A 24,139-nucleotide genomic window follows, 5' to 3' on the forward strand; every position below is an offset into this window, starting at 1 on the left:
AATTAACGAGATAATCGTTTTATTTTGTATCCTAAATGGTTAAATGGTAAATATGTTACACATGTGACAAACATGTGATCATCACATGTTCGTCACAGTAACATAGTGTAACATAGTATAACACAGTGTGAAAATATACATACAATAGAAAAGGTAGTCGTTAACCACAATTTATTATGGTGTGTGCGAATTAGTCGTTCCCCTCAATACACTAAAAGATAAAAAGGAACAACTCTTCCACAAACATATATATCTGACATGCATATTTGAAGACATAGAGTTAAACAAATAAACAAATGGAGGTTAATCACATGCCACTGTAAACATATTGACGCAGCTCGGTGATTTTTCTACATCTAACATTTTATCGGGAAGCCGCGAGACTGATCCGTTTGTACTTATTGAACCCATCGTGCTGGTGCAGTCAATCATTAGCGTCATGCATGGGGGACAGTGTGAAAATTAACCAAGGGCGTAGGAACCGGGGGGCTGGGGCGCCAGCCCCCCACCCCCCCAGTGAAAAATATGGGGGCGGAAGTATCATTCCGCCCCCCCCCCCCCCTTCGCAAGTCAGAAAACCCCTTTTTCATTTCCAAATGAGAAAAAAAATCACCAAATTGCATCTAAGGCCAGGTGAAATGCAAAATTATTTACAAAATGGAGTGGGTGTTGAAGTGTGCTATATTGCACCAAATTGCATCTGAGGCCACCTGGAAATGCAAAAAAAAAAAAAAAATCCAAAAATTCCAAAGGGGAGGGGGACACCCCCTCCCCTTAGACCCCTCCCCAGGCCGGCCATCAGTCTTCAGCCCCCCACTCAAAAGTACCTTCCTACGCCACTGAAATTAACCTCACCCTCGCCCCTCTCCAATACTTATGCCCTACACACCCACAATGCCTTGCACCATGCCATACACCCTAGAACTCCCCATGAGCAAAATGCTGGACTGACAGTATAATTAAAGCACGCTTAATTTTTGAAAGATCTATCCCCTGTTGCAAAAACAAAACGAAATATTTCTTTTCTTATTGGGGAGAAAGTGAACGGGGGGAGGGGATGGGGGTTACGATGTTGAAAGAATATGAAAAAAATAACTTTTGTAGACAAGGGGTAGATATTTTCCCCTACAAAATGGACTTTATTTCCCCCCCCCCTCCCCCCATTACGTCTTCACAAAGGAAAGAAATATAGGATTCTTTTAATTTAACTTGACACGCCGTTCATTGTTTTGTATAGATAATGACCCCTGAAAATCACAAACATACATATTCTTTCTTCTGTTTTTTTTGGGGGGGGGGAAGGGGTTGGGTTGGGGATGGGAGGGAGGAGAGGATTTTTGTGGTTATAAGAGGGGGAATTACGGATTTCTCCAGAGGTGGCACACGCGGTTCAAAGTATACAATTTAACTTACCACGTTTGACTAAGTTTCGTTCCCAGGGGTAGAACCATATGGGCCAAGAGGTGGCCATTTGAAGAAGACTAGCCTATTTCTAAGACCCTTTAATAGCTCAATGCATTATATTCCTCGATCTACTGTAAGTGGTTCTCTAGTATGACTGACCCTCACCTTTTCTCTATCACCATTCTCTGTTTGTATCAGACTGTATTGTTTTCAACCTTAATTAAATTTACGAAGTGATAAAGAATCCGATAGCCCGACTAATAAGAGGTCAGACTATGTGTCTTAGAAAGATATGTTTTTTTTTTCAATTGAAGGTCTTTATTTGTTCCCTTGGTAGTATATGTCGTGTCACTTCACCCCCCCTCCCCCCCCCCCGGAGCATCTACTGGGAGCCTTCGCCAAAATTGTACTGGCTCCCGTTTTTCTTTTCTTTTTAGGGAGCCTTCGGCACTTCTTACTTTGGGAGCCGTTTCGAGGGCACCCGTTTTTGTGATTACGCAACCTTCAAGCGGCACTAAACAAAGGCTCTTATCGTGTGTTAGATGTATCTACACAAACAGCAGTCAAAGTATACAATATAAATAAAAGTAATATAGTTATCTGTTTTTCGGGGGCTCCCGTTTTTTGTGAATAAATTATCCCCTGCTTCTGTTACAAACGGGAGCTCAATAGATGATAGCTCCCAGTAGAGGCTCCAAAGGGGGGGGGGGGTGTTAAAGTGGCACGACATATACTACTACCCTTGTTTTATGATGGAAATGTTTGTTTTGCCCGTTTTGCCCGTTTGTTCCAGTTTTAAGGTTTATTCATGTCAAACATCGCATAACATTGAACTGAAAGTTATTTCCGATAATCACTTTCAAAGTTTTGCAGAATATTGCCTCCAAACAGGAACCAAGATATAAAATTCGGAGGATTACATACTTCCTTAAAATTCCACTACCTATTTTAATCAATTTACCTGCGAAAACGAATAGCTAAATTTAACTTTATCCTCATTTATTGAAGTTTCCTATGCGATTATGGTAGTTTTGTTTTGAAAATAATTATACAACATTTAGTGAAACCGCGAAGCGAAAGGAAAGGGTAAAAAAAGCATTTTGGTCATCATTATTACCACTAAAAAATGCTAGAAATTCAAATACTGGTCCACAATATTCAGACATCAAAGTGTATACTATTTGCACGCTAATATAACTCACTAAACTTATTTGCTTACTTAGTTTATACAAACTTAAATTAGACTATTCCTATATAGCGGTAATCTAAATGACAATTTCTTTGAGTTCAAAGAGTTATAAATCTACAGGAAATAGTTTGGTCACTTATCATTCTACATTTTGGAACCAAATACTGATTATCTTTACATTGTAAAAGACGTACCCAGTGATTGTTTATGGTACCCCCCCCCCCCGTACCACACACCCTTCCGTTCCTACATGACGGATACTAAAAATTTGAAAGAACATCCCCGGGAATTAATCATGTCGGTACCTTCACATTTTGTAGACTAGGACGAATCAATGTCGTTGGGTGGACGATTGGGTTGCATCGTTAATGAGCTAATGGGAGTATACTCGCCGACTAGATTAAATTGCCCACGTGATGTTAATTCTGACAATAAGTGACTAACAAGTGCCTATATACCAGTTAATAACGCCACGGCATCATATAAACAGGTGATGTTCATGTCACGTGTACGTATATAGCAGTGGCGGCGGAACCGGGGGGGCTTGGGGGGGGGGGGCTGAGCCCCCCAATGAAAAAGTTGAGGGGGCAAATGCATGATAAGCCCCCCCAATATTTACCAAGGCTCCGAAACGTGCATCTGCCCATTTTTCAATGCATACTTGTCGATCTGTCCGATGCACACGTATACTATATAGGTGTAATAATTTTAGTAAATGCTGGGGGACCCTCGGCCCGTCCCCTGGCTATAGACCACATTGTCACCCCAACCGCGTCTTCACGTCCCGTGAAAAGTGGAAGCAGTGAGTGTGAGTACCGGTAAGCGCAACACAACTTCGTCTTAGGCCAATGACTTGCCTCATTTCAGCCAGTTCTCCAACATCCCCTGAAGGATTATTAAACGAACAAAAACACAATATTAGCATTTCACCTGTACTGTATAGGGTACATGCATTCGTGACAGTGCTTGGTTCATAGAAATTTGTTGGCAACTGCACATGGTTTTGGAATTACCCATTTGTTGACATTAAGAAATGATTTCTGTTTTTTCTTATGACATTTATTTAATTATTGCATTTAATTGCTAGTAGTAATTTACTACACTCAAAAACGTCTTTGCGAGTACACTACGAGTAATAGCTACTCTCTTAAAACACCATCGAATATACAAATTACAATGTTTTTACGTGCAATCTGAGAAATTGCAGGCTTGAGACCCATATTTTAGGGCAAGGTATTCGCAGCATAAAACACTCGGGAAGTGCCGTTTCCGGCCATCTGGGGGTTTGAAAAACCCAAAATTTTCTTGTACGCTCCGCGCCAACTGATGGTGGCGCTCCGCTTAGATAGTCTCCACACATTAGCCCCCAATAATTTTCCCGTTCCGCCGCGCCTGGTATATAGGCTAACTCACAATGAATTTGATATCTTACGGGGACTAATTATAACCTAAAAACTGATTTTTGCTTCTTTCCCTTCAAATTCAAACGAGTACATATAAAATCTGCAGAACAATACGAATGTGTGAAGGGGTGTTCTTTTACGTTAGTGTTCCAAACTGTCATGTGATCAGTGATATGCGAAATACCGATCCCTTTCATCTCAGCTCGTGAAGTCAAGCGAGTCTATAAATAAGGATGAATTAATTTTCATATTTTTTTTATTATCGTAGATGTGTTACCAGAAACCCGAGGAGGAGGTCCTTATTTAATTAATAACAACGAAACACGCCTAATTACCACATGCAGGAATGTATACACATGGTATAACATATAGGTCAAATAAGCTTTTAAGTTCTACATGCACCTTTCAAAAGTGTAAGGTTGAAACACTGGTTTGATTTCTTCTTAGCCAATCAGAAGAACATAAACAAGATAAGAGTTAGTACCGGGTCAGGGTCTAAGGACGCCAGACATTTAGAGAGACTCATTTAAGTAAACCCGTTGCCTGTGGATTGATTCAGTTGCCCGGGTATACCTCGAGCAGGCTGTACTTGCGTTTTCAGTATACTTTACAGCAGTTCGTGATTGAACAGGAAACCAGCTTTGCCAACAACCATGGAGGGAGTGGCAGCCATCATTCTCCTGGTGGTATTAATCAATATAACGAATGGTAAGTATATTTTTGCAATTAGTTTTAGTTTTAGTCTCTGACCCTCCAAATTTTCCCTTTAGATTTTACTGATGTGTATAGTAAAACAAATAAACTGTCTCAATAGGAAAATGTTTTGCGGGTTGCACGCATAGGCTATATGCAGTAAAACTACTTGTTGAAAGTTTGAGCATAACTGACTTTTTAGCCATATTTGGTGTTTATAATACTAAATGATGACCCTTAAAACTTCATAAACTTCGCACTTCTTCTTATGGTTTCTATAGAGTTATCATAATTTACAATGTTGAAAAATGCGAAATTTGTGTTGAGTTGAACGAATCATCATTTATATATAGACAGATTTCCACCACTACATTGTAAAGCCGACTTTCTCTCCCACTCACAGATGAAATATTTTACGGATTTCAGATACACTACTTCTCGCCGCCGTATATATTCTTAGAACAACATTGACAGTCTGACACAGGCTTACCGATATTTATCACCCCTCCTTTCCCCCTCCCGTTCCTTTGACGTACCCCTTTTCCCCCTCTCACTACCGGTGAATTTTTATCATCGATACTGATTTGAGAACTATACATTTAGTGTACTTTTGCCAAAAAGAGGTGCCTTAATTTTGCCAAATTTTGTTATGCTGTTTTATTTCCAATCTCGTTACTTGGTACTGTTTACTCACGTGACAGGTCAAGATGCAGGTGTTGAAGACTTCACATGTATCAACAACCAGATAGGTCACACGACCCGTTTTGTGCCCAATCTAGTAGCTGCTGGGGCTGACATACAGCCAATAACCTTTGACCGATTCCAGACAACTGGTGGGAATCAAATACAGATGCCAGCCGGAAGTATGAGGTCCGAAGCCACGGATATAGCAGTCCGCCCCTTCGAGAGACAGAGAAATGTTCCCGAGGCTACCCGTACTGGTATATTTGAATGTCGAACCACAGATGGAAACAAAGACATCTCCATAGCTGTTCCCATATTGAACAGAAATTCTCGTAAGTTTGTATCAAATCTAATAAACAATTATGATCTATTTTACTTAGCGCGTAGTGCTCACAATGGGCAGTTAACATCGACAACAATATATATATATATATATATATATATATACACGATAGATAACGATATAAAGCCATATGAGAACTTTATTGCCTGAAGGTAATGTTCACTGCATTTAAGTGACATTGTAGCTTTTGTGACATGGAAGCACAATTCAATGTAAGCCCACATGAATATTTTGATACATTGTGGTCTTAATCTATTTTTTGGAGGAAAATGATGAAATAATTTCATCTTTTCATATTTTGCCGGTTCAACACGACTGCCAATAGGTAAAAGTAACATAATAATTCTCAAGTCGTGTTGGCTTTCAGTCGGGATACTCAATTGGAGCGTTTAGGGCCTACGTTTTAACTGTCCAGCTTCACTAACAAATGTTACCAATGGAGAGGAAACAAGTTCTTCGTGTGATCCACCCGGTCTGCTCAGCGACGCGAATAAGTCTCCCTACATAAAAATAGGAAAATGCTACGGCTGTTATACTTTCCTCCCTTTGTATATAGGCTACGCTTCACAGTAGAGGCCGGCGCAATCACATGAACGAATCGCCCAAGGCGTGATGAATAGTAAGGATCGACCCAGCGCAGTAGGCAAAGAAACATTGGCCGATACGCCAAAGGCTACCAGAGCCCCAGTCGTGAACGGAACACAGTCGTGCGCTCGCGTGAGTCGTGCGTTAGTACGACTATATGATTACACGGCTATCAAAGATTGCGTGTTCATTCCTACTTAGTAAAGATTCCTAAATCCTATTGGTCCATTCAGGTCAGCTGATCGTGGTTAATCCTGTGAGTAACGCACGGTAAAATTACGGGGCATCACTTTAATAAATCTTTGGTTATATGTAACCAAAAATGTTTTGTTTATGATTTTTATCCCCACACAAATGGTAGTGTATGAATGAACGGGGTTAATCAACGGTCTAGCGTGCGTTACTCACATGATTAATGCACTCAGGGTGTTAATGCTATCGCTGGATGCACTCGGGCTCCGCCCTCGTGCATCGCTTGCATTATCCCCGATCGTGCATTATTCCTGTGAGTAACGCACGCTAAACCGTTGATTAAACTCTTATTGTTCAATGCTGTGTCTGACAACGTGCGATCGGCTGAACAAAGAGACCTAAGTATATTTTTTTAGCGTGGTCCCTGAAGATAGATCAAGCTTACAATTTTTGACCGCCAATCGATCCATACTCTGACTTTCAAACTGAAAGCGTATAAATATTTGGGGGACTTTGTCAGTTTTCACATAGTTTTATTCTATAAATTTTGGGAACTACTATATGCTTTAAACATTAATTTTAACATAATCCTGTGAATATTTATACATCAATGTATATCGATTTCTAACTTTTAACTATTCACATATTATTATTATATCCAGCACAATTAAAACACATGTTCTGCCTGTTTTCCGGTATTTTGCAGAAATATTACCTCGTGCGGAATTAACGAAAACCGTTAATAGTGGCGACGACGTAACATTGTCTGTGAAATCCAAAACAAGAAAAGTCGAATGGACAAAAAATAACGAAGATTTACCGCAGTTTGCGCGCAAACTTGCTGTCAATATTAAAGGAGCCACTACGGATGATTCCGGTATCTACGAATGCTTTACCGACCGAAATAAACCACATGCAGTTATAAGGTTAATCGTACGCAGTAAGTATATGTTCACTTTACTAGTCACCGAACTTTGAATATGAGACCATTACTTAATAAATTAATATCATAATCAAGCATGGTTTTTTTTAACTTCGTACAACAACAAAAACAGCAGTGCATTCTTGGGTCTCTTCCATTCATCAATTTTTTGTCATTGACTAAATTTTGTAAGGATTGTATAAAAAAAAATCAATTATTAAGGCCAAAAAGTCCCAAATGATGTCAATGATTTTTGTTCTTTTATTGCTTCCAACAAACCATTCTGTTTCAGATTGTGTTTCAGACGTATAGTCAATACACTTAGATCAACGAATCTTTGATGATATCTCAAAACATGAAAATTAAATAGAAATACAATTTTTATTATTAGCAGTGTTTTCAACGGTCATGTCATCAAACTGAATACCTATTTACTTACTTGGTTATAGTTTGCTTCTGTGTCGCTATTCAAGCTTTATTTTACAGTTGTTGGAGTGTAGAATTAGAACCGCACTTCTGTCAGTGTATAGTTTTAACCTCCTTAAAAACAGCTACAATTGTCACAATCTTCCAAAGAAGTATCAATTTGTGAACGACTCTGTGTGACCTTTAACCCATATGGTTACCATATGGTTACCCGAGATTTAAGAGGGGTATTCCTGTTTCTCTCATCACGACTTCACATACAATCTGGACCCCCACACCCACACCCACCCCACCCCCACTACAACCCCACATGGTCGAATAACAAAAAGAACCGTTCGGTTATATAGCTATTGAACTTGCCAAAGTCGGAAAGTACGCGAAGCTTATCGTCGGTTCACTATACATGTCATTGAAGTCACACAATCCTCGTCAAACATTAACACACTATGTATATAGTAAAAAACGAACTATGTATTATTTTATAATGCTATAAATAAGTTGAAATGCATTCTGTTACAATTTCAGGTTGCCCAGAAAATCTCATTGGGGAAGCATGTGACGTTCCTTGCTTTTGCTATAATGGGGGCGTGTGTCGGGATGAAGGCGGCTGCATATGTCCGCCTGGATTTTCCGGAGAGCTGTGTGAAGTCTGTAAGTTGATTCCCCTATATAAAAGAGTTAAACTTGCATACCCAGTTTTAAATTTCAGTCGCAATTCGTGAAATCTGGAGGATGGGGGATGCATCGATCCACCCACCCCACTCCACCCCACTCCACCCCACATCAAAGCTAGGCCAATTAATTGGCCTACATCAACTGAATGGGACATGTGATGTTAAGGGAGACACCGTATTTTTTTCCAGTGCTCTTGCAGCTGATATATAATGCTATAATAGCGGGCCGCATGGGCCGGGGTCCTCACCTGCCCCGGTGTCCGAATCACCGGGCCGCATGGGCCTGGCCCTACCTGCCCCGGTGTCCGTATCGCCGAATGTCTCGGTACAATTACCAACCGCATGACTGTTGTTGACTTCTACATCTTACGCAGTATAGAAACCCTATTAATTTTGACCCTGCTTTAATGCAGGTAGTCGTAATAGATTTGATTTTTATCGACATCATTCTATGAGTGTTATTTTCTCTATCCATGTAGTGCATACGGCCGACAACTTTGGCAAAGACGGCCAATATAGCTGTTCGGATCCCGCAATGACCACTCTTGGCTTCGAGACTGACTGCAGGGGTGAACTTTTCTGCCTGCAGGATCCATATGGCTGTTCATGCGCCCCTGGTATTAGGGGGATATTTTGTCACTTAGGTAAGAACGTCTTGTGCGCTGCGAAAATGTTGCATCAGTCATTGCACTTTCACAGTTTGGTGGTGTTTTGTAGTGTCAAGTTTAATTTGCATTATTGTAGGTGAAAGTTCGCTTCCGTATATTACTATAACTTTATGGCAAAATTTATAGTTTTTTAAGCTTGAAGAAAAGCAATGAATGGTGTTACACTACATGTATGGCATGGAAATTGAGATGAAAATGCCGTTAACGCCGTGGTTATGTCATTAATTATTCCTTATAAGGTCATGTAGTTTTATGTACTCACTTTACTAAATGTCATTAGTACGAGGTCAGTACCAAAAGCCCATGAATTACTTTTCCAGCTCTGAAAAAGTCCTAGCAACAAAGCCCACCCTTCCATCCCGGCTCCCATTGCCTCAGTTAAAATTTAGTGTGGTTATGGAATTAATTCGCTCAGTGTTCCATATTCGTGCTAACAAGTCTCCTTGCTGTGTGCAAAAACATGGAACTGTCCAAATTATTTTCATTTGGTATTGTGCTGCTTTGTAAAGTCACCAAATTTTAGACTGAGGTCAATAAATGTCATTGTAACAGCACCTAAATACTAGTAAAGTTATCCAGGCACCTGTGTCTGCAATGTTACACCTGTTAGCCTAAACATCCAGTCGTTTGATCGAAGCCACCGACGTTATTGCAAGCCCCTCAACTGAGGATTGCCGTGTTTTCTTAGATCCTGTCTATATGGATATGCTTCTTCGTTTGTGGGAAATAACTGAGCGATAACATAATATCGATAAAGAAACTGCTCTTCATTTAGCATCAAGTCTGTCCATTGCGAGCAATCATGACACAGTTATGCGTGTTGCAGAGGTACTTTAGTGTAATTGTAAATAAGAGTTCGCTGTGGGCCTAATTCACACTTCATACTCAGTCATAGCCGAGGTTGGGCTAGAATAACACACAGGCCTTACTTTTAGGCCAATTGAGTACACTAATAGTAGTATTGTAGCCTGCCGAACGTTTGCCTACACTAACGACTAACGTACATGTTATTCTATCAAAGTAAGCCCTAACCATGACCGTCCGTATACTATAACCTTGCGAGGTTTATACTTCCATGCCCTAACAGTAACAGTCGAAAACTAACTTTGATTTGCTGATTATATGCAGCAGGCGTACTGTGAGGATACTGAATCCTGAAAATAAAATAGCAAACGTAGATCAAGCCCAGGCCTTAGTTACAGTTACTGGTTAGTTCAAAATTACCTTTAAGAATAAGAGGATGCGAATTGTAAAAGGTTCTAAATGATGATAGTAGGATGGTGACTTCGAAGTTCGCCCACTTAAGACTTAAAACACCCCAAAACTAAATCTTCTGGTATAAATCATTTAAAAATATACTTCATATGGTGGGAGAATTTTGTTATAGTACGATACACGGCCAAACTTTCTTTCCTGCAAACTGTTTTCACGTTGTTTTCCAAGAAGATTCTTCGTGATTGTGGAACTGGTATTTCTTGCTAGAGTATTGCGAATTTCGGCCACGCAACCTACAGTGTGGCGCTGGTAAAAATTGGTGGCGCTGTTGCTCTTTCAGTAATTATAACAGACTTCATAGATCTTCGTCATTTTATTGACAAATATGTAAGTAATTTCTTGCACACGGGTCATTTTGGAGAGAAAATAACTGTAGCTTCGTACTTTTTGGTGAAATTTGGCTCTTCCTGTAGGTTTTCATGGTGAAAATCGTGTATTTCTTAGGGTGCCCGAACTTCGCAGTATGGCGAACTTCGCAATACTGACTATACTATTAGTAATGAGCCCTAACATTTATAGCATGGCCTAGACTAACCAGAGTATAGCAGTTTAAAAATTTTAAAAATTTCAGTGTCACATGTATGCATGTATTTTAGATCCTCCTGCAAGCAGAAACTCGCGAAGAAGTCTCATTGGCTTATCAAAGCCGCAAGCTGACTGAAGTCGGTCTCTTACATTCATATTTAACGTCCATGATTATGAATTATCAATTGTCAACAACTCTGTAACTGGACGACATACATTAATCTTGGAGTGTCTCAAACCGGTGACCTTATGGTTGGAAGGCAACAGCTTTAACCACTGAGCTAACACTTCACGATTAAAACATGTAAACAAGGAACTTGCCATCTTGTCATCAACTTGATGTATTAAAATTAAAATTCAACCTCCAATGGTCAATTTCTCCAGGCAGACTGAATTTATAAATAACATCCTGCTCATTTTATTGAACAAATTTTCATGTGTCAGTTTTTGTAGCGCATACTACGTAACCACGGTAACCATTTCTACTGTGGCTAGATTCCCATATTCTGTGTAACCATCTGCCATTACCATCAACTGCAGATAAACATTAAACCCTAAAAACAAATAAATTTACACTATGGTCCTTAATTCCAGAAAAAAATTTTGATGAGGAGTTTTGCTAATTCTTCAAATCAGTAACACTGCTACAGTGCATTATAATTGACATCAACTCATATTTGAACCTTTTAAAAACCCATAACCATCAAGGGTGAACTGGTTAGGGTTGGGTGGAAAACTGGCATGAAAACTGGGGTATAACTGGTCAGTCAGTCCATACATGGTGTTCATCAGTGGCGGAGCGTCCATACAGTCATCCGCCCCCCCTGACGGACTCAAATGGACTGCTGGCGCCCTTTTCAGCTTTTTACCACGTTTTAATTATTCGCGATTATTGACTTTTTTTATCGCGCTCTCATCTTTCTATTGACATTTGTCACATTTTTTCGGCGATGACACATATTTGTTCTTCTTTTATCTGCAAATTGCAAGGAAAGGGTCATTTCCTGCGATCTCGGGAGTATCTTACTCAAAAATTTCGGTACGCTCCGCGCCAACTGTGGTGGCGCTCCGCTTAGATAGTGCCGGAAGCGCCCCTACAGACCATTCTCGCCCCCCTTCACCAATACCCTTAGCTCGGCCACTGGTGTTCATGTTTTGTACACATGTTACCATGTAACAATGCATAAGGAAAATGACCTCCATTAATGATGTAATAATGGTTTCACAACTGGAAGGTGACCTACCTCTGTAAGATTGTTTTCTTCAAATTACAAATATACAGTTATTAAAAAAACAAAAAACAGTTACTTTAATCTTTTTTTTTGTTTTGTTGGGCAAAGTAAGTATATGAACTAGATAGCACAGTTTAGTACAGTAATATAACACTGCACACTTATTTTTCATCCAAGCAGCCTGGTTCTCACAAACCTTCAACCACACAGAACAACTCAAGTGAACTTTGTGATATCATATTCCATTATTGATCAATTCATATAATGGAAATATTTATTTAAAGTTGCACCTTTTAAACCATTTTTTTCTTCTCCACTCAGCTTGTCAAAAAGGAACTTTTGGAGCTGACTGCAAGCAGACCTGCCACTGTGCTGCAGGATCATCATGTGACAGTAAAATGGGGATATGTTCCCCTCCTGGTTGTGAAGATGGCTGGACTGGTGAAAACTGTAATGGTAAGACAGGAGCAGATGAGTCACCCGCCCCCCTCCCCTTCCCCACAGAAAGGATTCTGACAGCACCTTAAAGGCATTGAAAACTCGCCCCCAATCCGCATGCCGAGCTCTGAAAAAGTTAACTTTCCGTGGCTTGAAGTGAAGTTTTCTTCTTGTTGCTACAAAATGCAGACACTAATGCAACATGATACCTTGTTACCTGTTATCATTCTAGACCTGAGATGTCCATTGCTGCTATGTACACTCTGTTGTGGGTATTGACTGTAGCTGTATGTATTGACTGTACACTAGTGTCTAAATACTGACGGTAGCAAGCTGTGTGTGTGTATTTTCTGGGATCGATGGTGGTGATTAACACTTCTGTTACACCTCATTCGAAACTAGGTCAGATTACCGGCATGAGACGTTTCTTTATGCACGAGTCTTCACACCCTTTAACCCTACTACTAACCTACTAAGCCTCAATCCTACTATATCCCAACTTTATAAAAACCTCATACTTTTGTAACACAATTTCTATTGCCAATAGGTAAGATTGAACTGAAACTATCGTTGTTAGATCAAATTCAATGCGCAGGAGATTGATTAGCTGTTGCTTTTCCAAGCAAGCCTTACGTTGCACAGGCTTAGCACCCTTTCGTAGCAGCAGTACCCAAGTCTATAACCTTCATTGCATGGAAGAATTGTGCTGTCCTTTTTCGTTATTAGGTTCATTAACTGCTGATGTTAACTATTGATTATGTACCGTCCGACCACTTCTTGACCAAAAGCAACAAATCTTAACAAACTTAGCATTTTCTACTCAACTATGGAAAATAATATAAAGTATCCCATGACTAAAGAGATACATTCACCTCTTGGTTTCATATCATTTCACACTATTGGTTTGAAGTTAAAAAAAACTTTCTTGGAATTATACTATATTATTATATTTCACATGTCACACATGTCACATATTTTCATGGTTGATTCTAAAGGTAGTTTCAGTGTTGATTTGACATAGCGTAATAGTTGAGAGAGGTTTAAATGTTCCGCGGTCATCTGTATTGTTTGGCTCTCAATTTAAAACTATGATAATTAATGCTTGCAATAAGAAGGGCCCTGACTATACGATGCACTCGTTTAACATGTGCTATAAGGCTAAACTCATATAAGTTTCATGTTCTACTCGAGATCTGTAGCCCAGATGATAGATGAACTTTTTGTAGGCGAGGTTTTGCATCTCAATGGAATTTGTACATACTACGGTACACAATAAGCCCTGCAGTTTCACAGATTAAAGAGATTAAGCACACATGACTGAAATCTAATGGATTTCATTTAGAATAAGTTATATAGTGTTAAAGTTTCCAAATAAAAACAGGTTTCATCACAATTCTTTCTGGAAATGGAGGTTTGGTAGGCTTGACCCTTTATGCCGGCTGCAGGTTGACTTTACGTCTCTCCTTCCCTCTCCCTCTCTCCCTCCCCATCCCTTTTACTCCCTCCACCTCTCCCTTCCCTCTCTCCTTCCCCCTCCATCCCTTTTCCTCCCACCACCTCTCTCCCTCCCTCCCTATCCCTCCTTCTCCACTTGTTGTATTTTTGTTTATATTTGTCTTATCCTTGTGAGTGACTTTCTTTTGGTTTCTAGAGAGAATAACATGCAGACATGAACCGTGTGAGAATGGTGGAGAATGCGAAGATGTCGGCATCAATGACAGTTTCCAGTGTAATTGTCTTGAAGGATTCATTGGAGATACTTGTGAAGGTCAGTAGCAAAGAACACTTTACTTTATTAATCAAAAGTTTGGCATTAAATATCATAGCAATATTTTTGCTAGAGTATCACCATGAAAATTCCTTCAGATGCTTGATCTGTTACCAGCAGCAAGGTCTATAAAGGAAATTGTCTGTTACGACCCTAAAATAGCTTGTAGTCAGTCTCAACATCCAAATCAGTTGCTGAACTGTTGGTAAAATCGACTAATTGAATGTATTTAGTCAATATCCTTACTTACATGCCATGGGCAAAAGATGTGTTTTGGTTCATCTCGTTCCAAGCAGTGTTCCATGAACAACCTCCCTAACTACCACAAAGTGGTCAATTATCATTTTTGCAGCACTTGGTATTCTCTTTTACACACACTCACAGAAACGAAACATTGGATTTTACTTTGGCTTGATATTATTTTGTACATCTGAAGCTTTTAGCAGTAGAATTTGCTAACCGTTTACTAGCTAGGGGCCTAAAATGTGTGTAAGGCAGATCATCCATTCGTGTGCCAGCTGTACGGATCAATATATTAGACTTAATTAACATGTAATGCAATTTGGAGAGTATGTGTATCACAGCGTCATGGTTGGTCTCCTACTTTCCAGTTCCGTTATAATCATTTTCTGAGCTTTTATTTAAATTTGTTTCAGTTCTTTCTCCTTGCTCTTCTGATCCTTGCCAAAATGGAGCCACTTGCACCGATGGAGAATTTGGAGACTACACTTGTGAGTGTGCTCCTGGCTTTGAAGGCACAAACTGTGACATTGGTAAGTATCATGGAATGAAAAATCTAATTGAAAATTGGAAGAAAAAAGCTGGGATGTTATGTAGAAAAATAGAAAAGACAAACTGATTATAAATACCCTTTGAAAGACATTATTTTCACCTTTAGAGAGCATTCTAAGTATTAAAACATTTTTCATTGTATCAACTACAGTATAATGGTGTCATGTTCCATATATATACAACCACGATAAACATACAAGTATGGCAAGATGGCACTATTCTGGGCCAATCAAGAAGCAGTGGTGAGTGGGGGGAGGGAGAGGAGAGGAGTTGAACAATACCAGTGTTGTTACTAAAAAAGTGAACTATTCAGTGTGGCAACTTAAAGAAGTGTCAAAAGTTATGGAAAGCGGTGTTAGCAATCAGTTACCGCAGTTGTTCTTTATAGAGTGTGTTTTGCACAAGAAAAACTGAATATGTCTTTATTATTCCAGCACCTGCTCCTTGCTCCTCTGAGCCTTGTGAAAATGGTGCTATGTGTACAGATGGAGAAGGTGACTACACCTGTGAATGCCCTCCTGGCTTTGAAGGCAAAAACTGTGAAACTGGTAAGCGATATGAATATATTTGAAAACAGCAAATGAAGGATGTGGACTTTGTTTCGTAACTGTAAACGGTTATGAAATGTTAGGAGCCTTGTCTAAAACAGTTGATGGTAGATTGTCTTTTTCTGGCTTTGAAGGTCAAAACTGTGAAACTGGTAAGCGAGATGAAAGTATTATTCAAGACAGTAAATTAGGCATTGGTCTGTTTCTTCTAGACGGTTACCCTGTTTGTCTGTCATGGTGTGTTGATTATATACTACACACGATCAGTTTCATTTTGTCTTTCTAAAGTGTTTCCGATGCGATGCGGCCCGTTATGATAATGACAGTTGTATGTGCGGGTAAATGAATTATGGCAAATATCCACCCATTGTCAGTTTGAGCTCTGGCTTACTTCTACTTAACTACTTAGGATGGTAGTAGTAGTGTCTTTGTTTTTTTGTGAAAGGCACTTTTTTGCTTTTTTTTATGTGGAATTAGGGATTTTGTCAGCTGTTGTTGTGATGGAATTTTTTTTTGTTTTCAAATTGTATACTTTTTAAATTCAAAATTATTGAACAGATTTTTTTCCCTCCCCCTCTCAAGAGTCCTGTAACGCTGCTTGCCCTCTGATATATGTACCAGTCTGTGGTTCTGATGGAGTAACTTATGGCAATGAATGTGTCTTTACTTCTGGAGCCAAATGCAGAGATGAAACTTTAACCTTTACAGAGGGTGAATGTACTGGTAAGTAAATTTTTGATGAAGTGAATACAATGGTCTGATATAGATTTCTCTAAGTTGAAATTTGACTTGTAATGTAGAATTTATTTGACCTTTCATCTTGAAAGTTTCGACCTGAAGATGAAAGTTGATTGTAAAACTGTTATAAAATGTTAGAAGTATGTGACTACTGGGAAAACCCTTCATCAATACTGTAGATTTGATTCATGATAGCAACTACTCCTTGCTCCTCTGTGCCCTTGTGAAAATGGCTCTACTTGTACCGATGGAAAACTAGGAGAATACACTTGTGAATGATCAAAGATAAATTTTTGTGTTGGTGTACAAATTGAACCAAAAATAGATGGGAGAGTACAATATACGATTTGATGAAATATTTTGTGCTCAAGTCTGTTTTAATTCCGAGACTACAGAAACTATAAAAAGGAATTGACTGATTGATTAATTGATTAATTAATTAATAAATGAATTGAACGGTACATTCCAGTTCATTTCTGCCATTAACATTCCAGTCCGTCATTTACATAATTAGAAGAAACAAACAGAGAAGACAGAAAGAGAGAAAAAAGAAAGCAGTCTACAAATTATACAAAGTTATTAATTAAGTAGTTTTCTAAGGTTCTCTTGAAGGAAGATTAAGAATTACAGCACTGAATGTGACTAGGAAGAGGTGACCATTTTTAGATGGTTTTAAAGTTTTCCCCGTTAGTTGTTAAACTGCGGATATGGGGTGCACACTAAACCTGGTTGTGACCTTTCATAACCACACCCTGTGTAGAAGCCTGGTAAAATCACTAGAGAAACTCTACGGTTGGATGGTTTATACGAGAAACATACGATTAACTAATCATGTTTATAAGGGTGTTGTAAGCCAGATCTGCTCAAGTTTAGTTATAAGCCAAAAGCCATATTGTCAAATTATGGTTTTCTCATTGAGCAATTCATGGGCATAAAATCAAATTTCACTGTTTTCATGTTGTCAGCTCTGATATAACATCCATAATACATACAGTTGTTATACCTGAATACTGTTTGCTCACAGTTTAACGTTTTTACAAATTCATCAGATTTTGAATATTTTTCTTCAATTTGCCTGGTGCAAGGTTGTAAATATAGCAAATTTGATTAACTCTCTGCAAAGTCTACACTAAGTTAAAGATCAAAAAATTTATTTCCATTGTTTCATGATCATAATCATGATCATGGTCGAAGAGATGTTTAAAATGAGCTTCAAATCCGATTGTGTTTTGTTCTTAAAATATTATTTATATAAGATATTGATTTCCATTGCTTTATGATCAGAAAACAGAATCATAATAATTTTTTTCTCTCTCTTTTTGTACTCAAATGTTAGGTGCTACAAGTAAAGAACTGAAAGAACTTGAGAAACCAAATAGCTTAATAAATTTATGAACAGAGAAAGTGGTTTGAAAAATTATTAAAAATAAACAAAAGCAGAACAGATGATACAAAGAATAAAACACAAATTGCAGTATTACACAACACAAAGTCAAAGATATGTTTAAATGAGCTTAATACCCGAGCTCGTTTTGTTCTTAAAATAATTATATAATCCCGTAAAAATTTGTATATGTTGTTTCCATTTGTTTATAGAAGAAGTATCATGTGATAAGCCATGTCCAAGGATTTTTGATCCCATCTGCGGCTCTGATGGAGTGACTTATGAAAATGAATGTCTCTTCGAGGTAGCGTCTTGCAAAGATGAAACTTTAACATCTACACCTGGTGAATGTCCTGCTGGTAAGTATCTGTACCGGATTTTATCAATATAAAGAGTAGGTTATTCTCGGTAAGTTCAAGGATCCATTCTGTTTCACGGGGGTTTTTTCCTGGCAGCAGTTTAAATTCACTTGAGGGTAACAATTTTAAATCCTTGTAAATAAGGTAACTTGGAAAGTACAGCTTGGTTGAACTTCAAAGCTGATATGTAGATGACTGCTTGTTAGGTAATTCACAAACATTATGTAAATAGAGGTCAAAGGTAGGATCCTACTTTTGGTCGTAGTTATTAGAATTTGATGTCATATTTTGTGTACAAATTGAACCAAGAATAAATGGGAGAGTACAATATAATGATTTGATGAAATATTTTGTGCTCAAGTCAGTTTTCAAGATTATAGAAACTATGACTAGGAATTGATTGATTAATTAATAAATTAATCGAACGGTACATTCCAGTCAATTCTGCCATTTACATTCCAGTCCGTCATTAACATATTTAGAAGAAACGAACAGATAAGACAATAAGAAGAGACAAAACAAAAGACAGAGAGAGAAAAGACAAAAGAAAGCAGCCTACAAACTATTCAAATTTATTAGTTAAGTAGTTTGTTTTTAAGTTTTTCTTGAAGGAAGATTAAGAATTACAGCTCTGAATGTGACTAGGAAGAGATGACCACTTTAAGATGGTTTTGAAGTTTTTCCCTGATAGTTGTTAATACACAACATAAAGTCAAAGATATGTTTAAATGAGCTTAATATCAGAGTGCGTTTTGTTCTTAAAATAATTATTAATCCCGTAAAAATCTGTATATGTTGTTTCCATTTGTTTATAGAAGAAGTATCATGTGATAAGTCATGTCCAAGGATTTTTGATCCCATCTGCGGCTCTGATGGAGTGACTTATGAAAATGAATGTCTCTTCGAGGTAGCGTCTTGCAAAGATGAAACTTTAACATCTACACCTGGTGAATGTCCTGCTGGTAAGTATCTTTACCAGATTTTATCAATATAAAGAGTAGGTTATTCTCGGTAAGTTCAAGGATCCATTCTGTTTCATGGGTTTTTTTTTCTTGGCAGCGGTTAAAGTTCACTTGAGGGTAACAATTTTAAATCCTTGTAAATAAGGTAACTTGGAAAGTACAGCTTGGTTGAACTTCAAAGCTGAGATGTAGATGCACTGCTTGTTAGGTAATTCATGAACATTATGTAAATAGAGGTCAAAGGTTGGATCCTACTTTTGGTCATAGTTTATAAGAATTTGATGTAATATTTTGTGTACAAATTGAACCAAGAATAAATGGGAGAGTACAATATAATGAATTGATGAAATATTTTGTGCTCAAGTCAGTTTCCAAGATTATAGAAACTATGACTAGGAATTGATTGATTGATTAATTGATTTTTTAATTAATAAATGAATTGAATGGTACATTCCAGTCCACTTTGAAAGCTAGATGAGATTTTAATGCGATACTCTGGTAAGAGAATCAATTTTTGACAATTTAATATGGTCTCATCATTTTTGCACATACAACAGTTTGTCCTGAAAATTATTGTGAAAATGGAGCGACATGTCGTGGTGATTCAGAGAGTTATACCTGTGAATGTCCTCCAGGATTTAAAGGCGAAAACTGTGAAACACGTAAGATGTTTATTTACAATTATTATTAATATTTTATGGGATGACTGTTTTCAAAATAGTCTGCAGATGAAGTTAGAGGACACATTTAGGCCTACCGACCAACATACAATTACCTAAACACAGGCTCATTTGATAAGCAAATTTGTTAACAGTATCTCTTTTGACTCTTTGACAACTCAAAATGAGCAGTTTGCTTCAGAGAAATGCATGACTCTGAATTGGATGAGATTTAATTATGAGCATGTATTTTGTTTTGTTTTGTTTTTGTTTTTTGGTAAGTCTAGAGATCAATTGTATGTCAATGTGATTCTCCCCTTTAGTATTCTAGTCCAAAGTTTAGCTCGCTATAAGAAATGCTAGAAGTCTTCAAAATTGCTTTCCTAGTGTTTCGGATTCTCCAAATAAGTTGTAGTCCATTCAGGATCAGTTTTAAAATAGAACATTTGAAATATCTCAGTGTAGGAAATTAAATTTAATACATATTGTTTCTTGGGAGTTGAGGGAGGGGGGGGGGTTGGGGGGTATAATGAGGACATTTAATAAATCCAAAACATGGAAACTGTTAAAAGTATGCCCCAAAATTTCACATCGCAAAAGCATGTGTTGATAAATTGGTTGCTTGGTAGAACACCAAGCATGATTGTGTCAAGTCAAAGGTGAAAGAGTTGTTTCATCAGGAGTTAATGGAATAATCTGCTATGATTTTTTTTCTTTTCTTGTTGGAGAGAAAATAACTTCTGCTTTCGTTGGTTTCCTTGATCAGTACTTATTATATCTCTCTTTCTCTTCTCTCTGTCAAATATTTTACAGCTCTCCAATGTCAGTGTAACTTGTGGGTGGAGCCTCACCACTTGACCTTTGACGGACAAGAGTTCACATTCCAGGGAGAATGTGAATACGTCTTAGCGCAGCACACAGCCGAGCAGGCTGCAGATTCAGGCCTGCCTGCTTTCAATTTGATTGGACGTTATCACAAGGAGCGACCCGACGACAAGATAAGTCTGTTGAATTACATCAGATTAGAAATGAGTGGGAAAGACTTCAAAATGCATAACCAGATTTTGTACGTCGACGGAGAGCAGGTCGCCACTCCTTACATGGGGGATGACATTTCTATTAATCTCTTGCCGGATGGTGCTTTTGTAAGTGTTGTTTTGTCATTTTTACAGGAACATGAAGTGGGGGAGTGGGGGTGGGGTGGGGGGAGTAAAGAGTCACATTTAAATGAGAGAGAATGATATAAAATGATACTAGTCGAATGCAGTGAATGATGGCAATGTTCAATTAGTCCCTCAATATGACAATATTTTGGTTGTCCCAGGTTCTCACAAAACTGAACAGATTTAAGAGAAATGTTTAGAGTAATAATTTTAAACCAGAAACTGTACAGTGAGGTTTGCATTTTACCATATTTAGAAATCTATTCTTTGAGCTCCTAGAATTCCTTTATGAAGATTTTTTTTTATTTGGGGATAGAGGGTGGGGTGCTAGGGGAGGGTTGTTGTGGTTAATAGTGGAAATTTGTGGTGAAACCTGAAACCCACAAAAAAAAATTGTGATTTAGGTGGGGATGCGAGCAGGATAATGGAAGTGTGAACTTAAGAACTTTACCCTTTAGATTTCGAAGTGGACATGAAAATTACTCTGATGAAGTTTTTTTTCACGTGAATTTTCATCCAGTTCAGAAAGGAATTTTTGATGTTTGCTTTTAAAAGAAAGTTGTCCATATAGCTCTTGTTCTATGCAGTTCTGAATTCATCCTAATGGTAATTTGATATCTTAAAATCAAAGGAGCAGATATACCTATTATCAGTAGAGAATTAGAGTGATTAATATGATTGATTATTAACATGATATGATTAATATAATATACCATCCTAAGTAGTTAAGTAGAAGTAAGCCAGAGCTCAAACTGAGGTAGAAGTAATTCTTGTTACTGACCGGTAAGACTACAATAACCAGCTTAATGGTACTTTGTTGGTTGAGGACATATTTTGGTTCACACAGAGCATTTCTAAGTACTCAACTGTGATTTAAGAAGGCAAAAATTTGCTTTGAAAATCAAGTTACAGAAAAATACTTCTTCGATCCTGACATAGAAATGTGTGTCCCTTTATGTACATGTGTGACCATTTATTGATTGTAAGGTTCTTAACATGCATTAATGATTCACTTTAAGTAGAGTAAAAGAATCGCATTTCTGTTCTTTTAGATACTTGTCACAAGCTTCGGCTTGATGGTTAATTTCAAAGACACGACGGCTACTATAAACCTCAGCGCCACCTACAGCCAGAACGTGGACGGCCTGTGTGGCAACTGTGATGGAGTCATCGAAAACGACTGCGAAGGAACTGTAAGTGATGTTTATCTTTTACTGTTAACTTTTGTTACTATTTCTCTCACTTGTCATATTTCACGAAGATGTCATAAATATTCAACACATCGCTCTGGATCGAGCCCCTATTCCTGTTTGATCTGTCAAATGGAATTACTCACAAGCAATAGTTTGCCCGCATGAATTTAGAACAGGACAAAGTTATTAACTGAGTTTCTATTAATGTGTGTTGACTCTAATAATCACTACTTTCCCTACTGTGCTCACTTACTAATGTGATCCAGTTTCTGTGTTGTTAACAGTTTTTTGGGGGGTGATGACCCTGGGGAGTTATTCTCAGCTACCCCTATAGTCTATGTGAAAGTAGATAAAGCTCTCAATTTGTTCCTTCTTAACAGTAGTTAGACAGTATGCTCAATTTTTGTATTATTTGAAGTACCAGATTGAAGGTATGGCATACATCTGAAGAGGCTACCCCCAACAGGGAACAATCCCTCCCATTTCCCCCGAGCTTCCACCTTCCCATGTTTTTACAAGTAGTTGATCACCTGTCAAAAATTTTTCTTCTGAGAATCAATAGATGGTATGGAGTACTGCACATGCTCTCGCCCATAATCCCCAACAGGGAGCACTTGCTCTCGCCCATAATCCCCACCCCTTCTTTCTCAATTAGTTTCTCAACAGTATCATGACACTAGTGTATTTATCTGCTCCTACAGGGCGCAAAAGCCATCAGTGCATGTGCAAAGGAATGGGCTGCTCTTGATGAGTGTGCAACCCCAAAACCCTTCGACGCTTGCCTGGAGAACAAGGATAAGCGTGAGGAAGCCGAGAGATTGTGTGGAGAACTTTATGGAACTGAGGGTAAGTTTGAGAAAAAAGAAAATTAATAAACTTTCAATTTACCTAATAAGCTGTTCATTTGATTCTCACAAGTTATCCACGGGGAGGGGGGGGGGGATTCATTAACATTAATCAGTTGCAAACCCGATGGGCTGGAATGAATCCAAAATACTTGCAAACTTGCGTCATTGTTTGAAGAGAATCTTATTTTCAAATGAAATTTTCATTATTACTCTACAATGTAGTATGTCATGATATGAAAATGACTTAACATTCAATGGTAAACAAATGTTTTAACTTTGACTGGTGGAATTTGAATAAAATGAGTTGTCTTCATTTGAAATCTTCCAGAAAGCTCACAAATCAGTTTTAATGGGATTAAGGTGATAGACTCCACAGTCCTTAGCTTAATCATCCTTAGCTTAATACACCCCCCCCTTTTTTTTTTAAATGATTCTATTTTCAAATGACATTTTTTTCCATCATTTTTAAGTGGATAGTATTTGTATAGATTTATACTGACTTTTTGTGATTTTTCCATCATTTTATCTACAAAAGGGCCTTTCGCAGCTTGCAGCGGTGAAGTCGACTTGGAAAAACTCAAGAAGACCTGTGAATTTGACTTGTGTGCCACCCTTCCAGATCAGTCACTTCTCTGCTCAAACCTGGGGGTCTTAAACACGGTTTGTCGAGAAGCTGGCATCAACATAGGCGACTGGAGAAAGGAGGTCCCAGAATGTCGTAAGTACAGACCCAGACGTGTTCAAGCAATTTTCCACAGCGGCAGGTTTGAGCCGTTACAATGTCAAAGGTCAAACAAAATCATGAGTGTAGGAAAGTCCTACAGTAGTTGTGAAAACTTATAAATACAAGAAATAAGTGAACTAAGAAAAACTGAATGGGAAGTCAGAAGCGATGGAAAAGAAACAAACGATTTTTTTTTTTACTAGAACAGGATTTGACCTCAAAGTATCAAAAACAGAGAGATAGCTGCTTGAGAACTTAACATTCCCGATAGGGCAACCCCAGCCAAAAATGCACTGCTAACCCCAACTACAACCCTAACCCAAAATGCACCCCTATCCCCAAATGCAC

General features: G+C 38.2%; 1 protein-coding gene across 3 annotated transcripts in view; it reads left to right on the top strand.

Moving 5' to 3' along the window:
• The first annotated feature begins 4,549 nt into the window (after positions 1-4,549).
• Positions 4,550-24,139, top strand: part of LOC139975128 (IgGFc-binding protein-like) — a 59,601-nt gene continuing 40,011 nt past the window's right edge. Inside the window, exons 1-17 of one of the 3 annotated variants that reach the window (XM_071982763.1) lie at positions 4,550-4,704; positions 5,391-5,705; positions 7,200-7,433; positions 8,367-8,492; positions 8,995-9,159; positions 12,537-12,671; positions 14,305-14,421; positions 15,078-15,194; positions 15,648-15,761; positions 16,344-16,484; positions 18,096-18,242; positions 19,058-19,204; positions 19,762-19,866; positions 20,677-21,008; positions 22,079-22,219; positions 22,921-23,065; positions 23,603-23,785. In XM_071982763.1, the coding sequence (XP_071838864.1) occupies positions 4,650-4,704; positions 5,391-5,705; positions 7,200-7,433; positions 8,367-8,492; positions 8,995-9,159; positions 12,537-12,671; positions 14,305-14,421; positions 15,078-15,194; positions 15,648-15,761; positions 16,344-16,484; positions 18,096-18,242; positions 19,058-19,204; positions 19,762-19,866; positions 20,677-21,008; positions 22,079-22,219; positions 22,921-23,065; positions 23,603-23,785 (2,719 nt within the window). In that variant the 5' untranslated portion in view covers positions 4,550-4,649. Of the gene's footprint in view, positions 4,705-5,390; positions 5,706-7,199; positions 7,434-8,366; positions 8,493-8,994; positions 9,160-9,858; positions 10,012-12,536; positions 12,672-14,304; positions 14,422-15,077; positions 15,195-15,647; positions 15,762-16,343; positions 16,485-18,095; positions 18,243-19,057; positions 19,205-19,761; positions 19,867-20,676; positions 21,009-22,078; positions 22,220-22,920; positions 23,066-23,602; positions 23,786-24,139 lie in introns of those variants that run through there. The other 2 variants (XM_071982764.1, XM_071982765.1) reach the window with 2 other exon arrangements.

The sequence above is a fragment of the Apostichopus japonicus genome, chromosome 10, assembly GCF_037975245.1.
Source record: "Apostichopus japonicus isolate 1M-3 chromosome 10, ASM3797524v1, whole genome shotgun sequence".
Taxonomy (NCBI): domain Eukaryota; kingdom Metazoa; phylum Echinodermata; class Holothuroidea; order Aspidochirotida; family Stichopodidae; genus Apostichopus; species Apostichopus japonicus.